Source organism: Gopherus evgoodei, chromosome 2 (genome assembly GCF_007399415.2).
Source record: "Gopherus evgoodei ecotype Sinaloan lineage chromosome 2, rGopEvg1_v1.p, whole genome shotgun sequence".
NCBI lineage: Eukaryota > Metazoa > Chordata > Testudines > Testudinidae > Gopherus > Gopherus evgoodei.
This window is the reverse complement of record NC_044323.1, coordinates 245,159,241-245,170,371: the sequence shown is the minus strand read 5'-3', so window position 1 is coordinate 245,170,371 and position 11,131 is coordinate 245,159,241. Positions and strand designations below refer to the sequence as shown.

Here is an 11,131-nt window from a genome sequence, read left to right as displayed (position 1 = left end):
TTCAGTGTGCTACAATAGTAATCTCAGATCACAGTTTAAGCATTTCCTTTTAAATTTGCTATGAACAGGCTGAGTTCATGTTTGCCTACATATTGCACATATGCATAGGCTGATTATAACTTGTATTACCGTACTACATAGAGGCCTCAACAAGGATCATGGCTGCACTGGGCTAAGCACTATGCAAATAGAGAGTAAGAGACGCATCCCTGCCCAGAATGTCTTGCAATCTAAGGCTCCAATCCTGCAAATATTTATGCCTATGGTTAACTTTATTCACATGTTTAGGATTTAAAAAAAAACATATTACACAGTTCAACCACCAAGACAGTGTCATACAATTTCTTTTAAATAACTATTTATATAGAAGCATAATCTGCTACCAGCATTTGGAATGCTTGTGCAAATTTTACTTAGACAACTCATATGTTGTAATTCTATTGGTGTTTTCCCACATAGATTTTCTTCACTTTGGTACCGTTGCAGAAGTTTCAGCACAAGGTATACCAGGATTTCAAATGTTTGCTCCTGGGGTAACGCCCACAAAGTAATCAACCATGCCATGTAAAATATCTGCAAAAATGTCATAATTTACCAGCTCTGATAATCTTGTTTATATGTTTGTATCACCTTTGTATATTATGGGTTATAGATATGTATGCATGTCTGTATTTCAAACTTGTGCTATGCTTCTGGATGACACTCCCAGACAGTTTCGCATCAGCACTGCCTAGCCTGCTTGATGGCCCATTAAAGACAATCACCTGTACAGCTGACCCATTGAGAGAAGGCAGATACACCTTATGACTCAGCAAAGCATGCAGGGAAATGCCTACGGCAAGAACTCTGAGGCCTTGGCTACACTTGAGAGTTAACAGTGCAAAAAAAAGCCACCCACAGTGCTGTAATTCACTCCCCGTCCACACTGGCAAGGCACATACAGCGCTGTATCTCCATGGCTACAGCGCTGCAGGTACTCCACCTCCCCAAGAGGATTAACAGCTGCTGCGGAGTGGCTGAGATACTGGTGCTCCAGTGTAAACGGGGAGTAACCTTATTACGCGGTGATTGACCTCCGGAAACTCCCCATAATCCTTTTAAGTGATGGTTCCTCTCCTTGTTTTCTTGTGATGCCTCTCTTTGTTTTGTTGTCAACTCCATGCTCCCGGACCTGCTTATCAAAAAAACAAACACAGCTACTGTTTGCTGTGAATGAGTAGAGGCTGGCAGGGGGGCTCCCTTTGGAAGGCCCACACCTAATGTTTGCTTGAAGGGGGGTGGGGAAGAGGGAAGGGTCGTGTCCGTGAGGAGCTGCTTATCTGGTCTGTGAGAAAAAACAAACAGCTGCTGTTTGCTTTCAGTGACTGAGAGAGGGGTGGAGGGAGGGGGGTTGGAACTTGAAAGACAGCATGCTGACAGTGTCTGCACACCAAAAATCCACTCTCTCTTCCCCCACGCTCCCTGTTACACTCCACCTCACCACCCCTTTTTGAAAAGCACATTGTAGCCACTTGAATGCTGGGATAGCCGCCCACAATGCACCATTGCAAATGTGGCCACTGGCAGCTGGCAGTGTGGACAGACTGCAGCGCTTTCCCTACTCAGCTGTATGAAGACAGGTTTAACTCCCAGTGCTGTACAGCTGCAAGTGTAGCCATACCCTAAGGCTTCCAAGCCATGTGCTGGGCAGCTTGTGTTTGAAACAAAGGAAGCACAGATCGCATGTCAAGAGACATGCCTTTTATAAGGCAGCTTCTCCATTTTGTCTTCAGTCCTGCTTCTTACCTCTGGAGGAACTTTGCTACAAACTATCAGGAGGTAGCCATGTTAGTCTGTATCCACAAAAACAACAAGTCCGGTGCCACCTTAAAGACTAACAGATTTCTTTGGGCATAAGCTTTCGTGGGTAAAAAACCTCACTATCAGAAATATCTTCTGCCAAAATGTCACCGAAGCCCCGGAGCGGAATCCCCATCCCCCACCGCCGAAATGCCGCTGAAGCCCTGGAGCGAACCCCCACCACCGCGGGGCCCCATTCCGGTGAATCAGCTTAAAGTCTGCCCTGCTTGAATCAAAATCAGTTACTTAGTGACAGACAAGTAGAACACTGTAGAATCTGTCCTGAATTTTGTCTAAAATACTGTAGCTGAGTGACAGCAAATCTAGATATTTTAAACTTATTCATCACATTTATATTTACTGACTAACTTTAAAAACAATAACGTTGTTTAACAATCTAATGAAGTTTTGGATACCAGTGCATAGCATGTATGCTGAAAACACTATCTAAACTTAAATTTTCCATTTGTAACAAATTTCTTAGGCTCATCTTCATTATTCATATTAATATACAAATAGGCATGGCATTGATCCAGTGTGTGCATGGTCAAGAGACTGATGGTTTGTGTATATGGCTAGAGGAATTTATTTGTGCATACAAGACTTGCCGACCCTGCCAGAGTTAACGATTTTAGCTTCTCCATTATATTTTCCTTAGGCAAAATATATATTTATATGAATCATTCAGCTGTATGTTGAATTGGCCAGCATTTTGTCCATGTCTCTTTTTAAGATTTCATGTCAGTTATTAGTGAAGTTTCCTATGTAGTTCTGATGACAAAAGCTGCTCGCTGCTTTTCACATGCCTAAACAATTTTAAGCATAATTGTTCCTTTGATCTTCAAGCACCCTTTTTCTTGGTTTTCTCTTCTGCTTTAAGGTCTTTTGCTATGCATCTGGAGTTGAAAGCCGATAACATTTCTGCTGCTGTCAAGTTGGCTCCTTTCATTATCAATCTGTCTCCATCAGCTGTAAAGGAAAGATTGTAAGTTTTAGAGGTGATAAAGTTATAAGAAACAATTTAGCATACATTCAAACTAAAAATCAGTGTAAACACTCAGTTCATTCAGTTTACTTAAAAATATTCAGTGATTTCATATACCCATTACCATTGAATCTGTGCGCATACCATACATTAAGAACATGGAACACATTAAAATTAACTGCCCACAACAACAAAAACAGCATCCATCCCTGAACTGCCTCATCCAAACATAAGGAAAAGCTCCCCAGATATGATCTAGTTTCAGAACAGATGTCTTACTAAAGTAGTTCACACTATCCTCTGAAAGTCAGCAAACTTGGACTCTAAGGGTATGTCTACACTAGAAAGGTAAGTCGACCTATATTATGTCGACTTACAGCCACTGCTGTAATTACTGTAGTGGTACAGTTCCACACTACCCTCCTTGGGTCAGTGGTGTGTGTCCTCACCAGGAGCACTTCCACTGACCTAAGAGGAGTAGTGTGCAGAGCTGAGAGACCAATCTCTCAGTTCTGCTGGCAGCTCCCTACTGGGAGCCCGGCTGCCGCACAGACTTCCGGTGTGTTACCCTCCCTCCACTCGGGCGGGGGTGTGGGGGAGGGGAGCTCACAGCTGGGTCCAGGCACCTAGGCTTCTCACCACGGCTCCCAGACAAGAGTGGAGTCCATTCTCACCCCAGCTCCCAGGCAGGAGCAGAGTCCACCCTCCCAGCTGTCCAGGGGAGCTGGGGGAAGCTCGACTCTATCTGCCTGCTTTCTTGTTAATTTCACGGCTCCTGTCAACAGTTCATGTAAGTAACACAGTGTCTACCCGTACACTGCATCGCCATAACTACATCGACATAAGCCTTACGCCTGTTGTGCAGGCGGAGTTATAACAGTGCAGTACGGCACTGAGGCTATGTCTACACTTACCAGAGATCAATGCTGATGTGATCAATGTAGCGGGGGTCAATTTAGCGGGTCTGATAAAGTCTTACTAAATTGATCGCAGAGCGCTCTCCAGTCGACTCCAGTACTCCACCAGAATGAGAAAAATAAGGTAAATCGACGGGAGAGCATCTCCCATCAATGCAGCACGGTGTAGACACCACAGTAAATCGACCTAAGCTACGTCGATTCAAGAGTGGCATAACTTAGGTTGACTTACCACGGTAGTGTAGACAAGGCCTAACATCGGCAGGAGGAAGGCTGTTGTGTAGACACCGACATAATTAGGTTGACATAAGCTGCCTTACATCGACCTGTGTAGTATAAACCAGCCCTAAGGGAGTGGATTCCACATCTGAAAGAGACAAGGTGGGTGAGGTAATATCTTTTAGTGGACCAACTTCTATTGGTGAGAGAGACAAGCTTTCTCACCAACAGAAGTTGGTCCAATAAAAGATATTACCTCACCCACTTTGTCTCTCTAGTATCCCGAGATCAACAAACTACAACTATACTATATATTGTGTATAGTCAGTTTCAGTTTCCCCTGAAGAGGAAGCAAGTTAATCAGTTTACCCTGTTCGTGTGCGTCTTTACTACAGAACAGGTAAGAACAAACATTTTAAAACTTAGGAAAATTTCATTTTAAAACCTAACAATTGTCAGGGAGAACTAGGAACAAAATGTAGTGCCTAAAACTAACTGTAACTAAATTCCAGAGTGACTAGATTTTTCAAGTTGACAGTATCCCTCAAAAAATTATAGCAAGCCCAGCAGCATAATGCACTGTGTTGTGCAGTTACCAAGTTCTGGTCACAGAATCATAGAATATCAGGGTTGGAAGGGACATCAGGAGGTCATCTAGTCCAACCCCCTGCTCAGAGCAGGACCAATCCCCAGACAGAGGGCCTGCATTCGCAGGCTGCAAGGGCTGGAAATGCTTCCTTGGTAACATGCTCAGCACCTTAGGAAAGTGAAAAACTGAGAGCAATAGTTCCTAGCATCAGTAAAATAATCGCTTTTGGCAGAGGCTCTGCACAGCATTGAGCTTCATCTCTAGTATACCCAGGCAAGAGGTAAAGATGGGAAATAAATGAAGAAGGAAATACTGTAGACACACTGATTGAAAAATATATGTTTGACATATCAAAGCAAAACCTTTGCATTGTTCGCTAGAAATGGCAGCTGACCCGATTAAAATATGAAAGTTTAAAGGAAAACAAATAGATAATCATTAGTGAAGGAAAAAACTTAATAGACTGGGTTTTCTGTTGGACCTCTTAGAAGGCATCAGAACAGAAGGTAAAGCTCAGGAGAGAGGAGAATGACGGTGGATTAAAGCGATTTGTAAAGTGCCTCAAATCGGGGCTGCTCTGGGGTTGACAGAAACCTCCAGTATAAGTTAGAGGAGCCCACAGAGCTGGCTGCACATCTTGTAGACCCATTTCTGCAAACATTTATACATGTGAGTAGTCCCACTGAGGTGGCACAGCTCATATGACCAAGTTACTCAACTCATAGAATCATAGACTTTAAGGTCAGAAGGGACCATTAGGATCATCTAGTCTGACCTCTGCACAACACAGGCCACAGAATCTCACCCACCCACTCCTATATTTAAAACGTAACCTATGTCTGAGCTACTGAAGTCCTCAAATCGTGGTTTAAAGACTACAAGGTACAGAGAATCCTCCAGCAAGTGACCCGTGCCCCATGCTGCAGAGGAAGTAGAAAAACCACTAGGGCCTCTAACAATCTGCCCTGGAGGAAAATTCCTTCTCGGCCCCAAATATGGCCATCAGTTAAACCTTGAGCATGTGGGCAAGACTCACCAGCCAGCACCCAGGAAAGAATTCTCTGTAGTAACTCAGATCCCAACCCATCTAACATCCAATCATAGGCCTTTGGGCATATTTACCGCAAATAATCAAAGATCAATTAATTGCTAAAAATAGGCTATCCCATCATACCATCCACTCCATAAATTTATAAGCTTAATCTTGAAGCCAGATATCTTTTGCCCCCACTGCTCTCCTTGGAAGGCTGTTCCAGACTTTCACTCCTCTGATGGTTAGAAACCCTTGTCTAATTTCGAGTCTAAACTTCCTGATGGCCAGTTTATATCGATATGTTCTTGTATCCACATTGGTACTGAGCTTAAATAATTCCTCTCCCTCCATGGTATTTATCCCTCTGATATATTTATAGAGAGTAATCTCCCCTCAGCCTTCTTTTGGTTAGGCTAAACAAGTCAAGCTCTTTGAGTCTCCTTTCATAAGACAGGTTTTCCATTCCTCAGATCATCCAAGTAGCCCTTCTCTGTACCTGTCCCAGTTGGAATTCATCCTTCTTAAACACAGGAGACCAGAACTGCACACAGTATTCCAGATGACTGCATAAGTAGCTGCAGGATCAGACCTTAAGTTCTCAAGACTGAGAAGTCTACGACTCCAATATTATAAGCAAGATGCACAGAGGTGGACAGCTCTCTGAGGCAGCATGGAGCCACAATGACTTCAAGAGGGCTCTGCACAGGTACAAGGGTCCACTTGCAGACCTCTCATTTAAGTACTGGAGCTTTATGTTTGTAATGAAGTCAATCTCTTTTTTTTTCAGCATTCCCTTTCTTCCCAGTAGACCAAATTTTTTATGATTTCCTTCCATATCCATTAACCTGACTGATTCCATCCTACTTTTGCTCAAAAACATGTTTGTACAACATCTAACACAATACGGTTCTGATCCATAACTGGGATATCAAGGTACTACCACAATACAAATACAAATTACAGGAAACAACCACAAATATCTTCCAGTGTGAGTCTAGAAAGGCTACATTCCCTTTAAGATGAATGATAAGCTCCTTACCAAACATGATGTCTACAACTGGTTCAGATCCATCATGTCTTACATCTGTTGTCACTACGCAGCTGATATTGGAGGCACGAGCTTTTTTACTGTTTACATGTCCAAGAAATATTCTGACAAGATTAAAGAAATATAGATTAAGTAAGAATATACAGAAGATATTTCTGCAATTAATTTACATAGTTTGATGTTGCTAGCTAACCAAAATACAAACCAATTGGGATTTATATTTACTGCTCCAGTTCTACAAGGAGTTCCATAAGTGCAGACTCGATTGCATGATCATTTTAACAGGTTATTACTACAAAGAAATTTTAAAATCCAATTTGCTTTTTACTATTTTGTTTACTTGCTGCATTTCTTTTTGCGAGCTGGGATAATGCAATCAATCAATCAAATCAGTTTTATTTTTCTTTATAACCAATTTTACTTTCAGGTGGTCAATGTTTCAGTGTTTGGAGTTCAGAGAAATGTCTATTTTGTTTAAATATCTGTTTCCATTGGATTTTTTCCCCAACTCCATGGTAACATTTCTAATGATTTGCTGAAGTTTGTGTAATTTGTTTTTCAACATTTAAATTTTGGCATAAGTACAATTAACAGGGTCCCTTTGAAGACAAGTCAATCACCTGCAGGAGTCAGTAAGGGATTTCCTGCATGCACACCAATGTATTCTGTTGTGGGTTATTTTTATTGCCTTCCTCTGAAGCATCAGCGATGGCAACAGCTGGAGATATGACACTGGAACATAAGAACGGCCGTACCGGGTCAGACCAAAGATCCATCTAGCCCAGTATCTGTCTACCAACAGTGGCAATGCCAGTTACCCCAGAGGGAGTGAAGCTAACAGGCAATGATCAGGTGATCTCTCTCCTGCCATCCATCTCCATCCTCTGATGAACAGAGGCTAGGGACACCATTCTTTACCTTTCCTGGCTAATAGCCATTTATGGACTTAGCCACCATGAATTTATCCAGTTCCCTTTTAAACAATGTTATAGTCCCAGCCTTCACAACCTCCTCAGGTAAGGAGTTCCACAAGCTGACTGTGTGCTGTGTGAAGAAGAACTTCCTTTATTTGTTTTAAACCTGCTACCTATTAATTTCATTTGGAAGGGGTGGGCCAGAGCTCTTAGGCGGCATCAGGCATTCTCTCTCTCTCAAGGTGCTTAGTTGGCTGGTTCTTGCTCATATTCTCAGGGTCTACCTGATCACCATATATGGAGTGAGGAAGGAATTTTCTCTCAGGTCTCATTGGCAGTGACCTTGGTTGTGTTTCACCTTCCTCTGTAGTGTGTGTGGGTATGGGGTTACTTGCCAGGATTAGCTGGGTATCTCTAATCACTTAATCATTTACCTGGCATTGTGAGGGTCTTGGACACTGGTGCACCTTGGCCTCTCCTATTCCCTGCCTGTGGCTCATACTATCTAGTTTCATGAGAGCTGCAATACTTTGGTCTAATTTCAGTTGTTGGGTTTAGCGTGAAGGCACTGGGTGGTGGTGGCGTTGGCGACCTGTAATATAGAGGTCAGACTAGGTGATCTGGTTGTCCCTTCTAATCTTAACCTCTATTACTGTGTGTGCATGCACATGCATGCCTGCGGGTGTGTCCTAAAATAACTCCTCAAATCTGCTCCAAATTTGTGTTTTATGTTCCTTTAGTAAAGCAGTTATGTCATGGAAAAAGCACAATTATTTGGTCTTCAGGCAACTGATTACCAAAGAATATCAGCACTGTGTTTTTCCTCACTATTTCTAAGTATTGTAACACTAATAACTAGGGCCCTAGCAATTTCACAGCCATGAAAAACACATCATCATGGACCATGAAATAATCCATTTCTCGCAAAGGAGGCAGGCTGGCGGACGACAACTAGAGCCACCTCTGGGAGCCTCCGACTGCTGCAGGATGCTCTGGAACTGGACAGCAGCCCCAGAGATTCCTGCAGCTAGAGGAGGCTTGTGGAGTTGGATCAGATCTTCCCTGTGCTGCTGGGAGCATCCCAGCAAAGGGGGCTCCTAGCTGATGGTATGGGGAGGACAGAACTTGCGCTTTCCCTGCAGGGGTGCTCTTGGGTATCTCTCCTGGCTGCAGATAGCTCCGCACCTCCTCCTCCCTACTCTGTCCAGCTCTGAAGGCAGCACAGAAGTAAGGGTGGCAACTCCATGACCCCCCCACAACAGGTTTGAAACCATCCCACACATTCCCTTTTTGGATCGGGACCCCCATGGTTAAAACACCATGAAATTTTCAGATTTAAAAATCTAAAAATGTGAAATTTACCAATTTTCAAATCTTATGGTCATGAAATTGAGCATAATGGATCGAGACTTTGGTAGGGCTGTACTAATAACAAAGGCCCTAATCTTACAGCTGACTCCACATGGGCTGACCCTTGCACTCATGTGGATCCTCAGTGACTCTGGGATTGGGGCCTCTGTGCTTAGCATAGTAAAGTTAAGCACATGCATGTTTGCAGGCCTTAGTAAGTAGCTCTACACTTTGAGCTGGAGGTGCAAATTCTAGCTAGAGAAGACTTAACCCATGCTAGCGCTGACTGAGCTATTGTGCCAAAAATAGAGTGTAGCTGTGGCAGCAGGAAGGGCTACCCACCCACCACATGCTTAGCGTCTCAGACTACATAGTGTGGCTAGCTCCATCCCCTCTACTGCTACACTCTATTTTTAGCATGCTAGCTCAGTCCCAGCTCCAGCAGATATGTCCCCTCAAGTTGGCATTTACACTTTCCAGACATAGTGTAAAGTAGACATACCCAACGACACTGAAGCAGAAGACAGACTAGTTGTATTTCAACCCAAGTTCTGATAATTTGTTACAGGATACCTTTCCTGTGGAACTTCATTACAATATCTTTCTTTGAAAAGTTCATAAAAAATGGCACCTTGCTATTAAAGAATTGCCTCCTCAGTGTGTTCAGACATATATCTGCTTTCTGATAGTAAATATCATATCATCTTATTGTAGTGACAGTAATTTTCACTGTTGCATTTTACTCTCATCAGTGTAGTAAAGACAGCACATCAGAGGGGGAACTAGATTCTATTCCTTCTTTTACAACATCAACAATTGTTTGCTAAATTCATGTAAATTACATTTGAGCAAATGGAGTGAACACATCTGTGCAGAGAACAGGAGTATTTGTGGCACCTTAGAGACTAACAAATTTATTTGAGCATTATCTGTTCAGGTGTCACCAAACCACTAGTCTGAAAACAATGGGGTTGCATAGGTCTTGCTGGGGTCTTAAGTTGGCCAACTCTCATGATATTTGCTATTTTAACTTAAATATAAGAATGGCCATACTGAGTCAGGCCAATGGTGCACCTAACTCAATATCCTATCATCCAATAGTGGCCAAGGAGAGATGCTTCAAAGGGAATGAACAGAACAGAGCAATTATCAAGTGATCCAGCCCATCCTCCAGTCCCAGTATCTGGCAATCAAAGGCTTGGGGGCAAGGAGGGGTATAGGGGGATGGGCTGCTCCCCGTGAGGAAGGTATAGGGGAAACTGGCTGCTCCCTGTGAGGGTGTATCAGGGGATGGGCTGCTCCCCGTGAGGAAGGTATGGGGGGTGGATGGGCTGCTCCCCGTGAGAAAGGTATGGGGGGTGGATGGGCTGCTCCCCGTGTGAAAGGTATGGGGGGCGGACGGGCTGTTCCCCGTGTGAAAGGTATGGGGGGGGGACGCGCTGCTCCCCGTGAGAAAGGTATGGGGGGGGGCGGACGGGCTGTTCCCTGTGAGGAGGTATGGGGGGGGACGCGCTGCTCCCCGTGAGAAAGGTATGGGGGGGGCGGACGGGCTGTTCCCTGTGAGGAGGTATGGGGGGGGGACAGTCTGCTCCCCGTGAGAAAGGTATGGGGGGGGGCGGACGGGCTGTTCCCTGTGAGGAGGTATGGGGGGGACGCGCTGCTCCCTGTGAGAAAGGTATGGGGGGGGCGGACGAGCTGTTCCCCGTGAGGAGGTATGGGGGGGACAGGCTGCTCCCCGTGAGAAAGGTATGGGGGGGGCGGACGGGCTGTTCCCCGTGAGGAGGTATGGGGGGGACGGGCTGCTCCCCGTGCGAAGGCGGAATTGGGGGGTGGCCGCCCTCCCGAGCTCTCCTCACCGCGTGGTTTCCACGTTGGTCTGGAAAGGGCAGAACCGGACCATGACGCTCTTCACGTGCCTCAGCACCACTGCGGCCTTGGGCACGGCCATCTTCCCCTTGCTGTGCCCGGGACTACAATTCCCAGACGCCCCTTCGCTAAGGGAGGACGCAGAGGGCTGCGGTGCGCGCAGCTCTGTGGGAAATGTAGTGCTCGATGGGAGCGCGGCGCTGCGGCAGGCCCCGGATGCCGGAGCTCCTCTGCTGGTGCCCTAGGGGTACTCCCAGCCTGGCCCCTCCCCTCGGCCGGGGTCGCGCCTCTCCCGCTGCGGGGTGACGAAGTTTGCTGCTGGGGCTGCTGCCTCAAATGAGGCGTTTTCACCCGTGTACAGAAATTGTCCC

General features: G+C 45.2%; 1 protein-coding gene across 2 annotated transcripts; it reads right to left on the bottom strand.

Moving 5' to 3' along the window:
- Positions 1-1,866: 1,866 nt before the first annotated feature.
- Positions 1,867-10,862, bottom strand: MRPL53 (mitochondrial ribosomal protein L53). Of its 2 annotated transcripts, XR_003999169.1 has the most exons (4): positions 10,751-10,862; positions 6,622-6,734; positions 3,974-4,108; positions 2,722-2,808 (listed from the first exon to the last, which is right to left on the bottom strand). XR_003999169.1 is itself a non-coding variant. In XM_030553343.1 (3 exons), exons 1-3 carry the CDS (start codon positions 10,840-10,842, stop codon positions 2,681-2,683), a joined length of 333 nt encoding a protein of 110 aa, XP_030409203.1. In that variant the 5' UTR covers positions 10,843-10,862; the 3' UTR covers positions 1,867-2,680. The 2 variants fall into 2 exon arrangements, 1 of the variants encoding a protein (XP_030409203.1); XM_030553343.1 differs by lacking the exon at positions 3,974-4,108 and having other exon boundaries at positions 1,867-2,808.
- Between the last annotated feature and the right edge of the window lie 269 nt (positions 10,863-11,131).

What these genes read in the sequence shown, in the direction of transcription:
- MRPL53 (XM_030553343.1), bottom strand. Translation starts at nt 10,842, where the DNA reads ATGGCCGTGCCCAAGGCCGCAGTGGTGCTGAGGCACGTGAAGAGCGTC. An exon ending in ACCAACGTGGAAACCACGCG is followed by an intron (nt 6,735 to 10,750) that starts GTGAGGAGAGCT and finishes TAATCTTGTCAG; the next exon opens with AATATTTCTTGGACATGTAA. An exon ending in AGTTGTAGACATCATGTTTG is followed by an intron (nt 2,809 to 6,621) that starts GTAAGGAGCTTA and finishes TTTCCTTTACAG; the next exon opens with CTGATGGAGACAGATTGATA.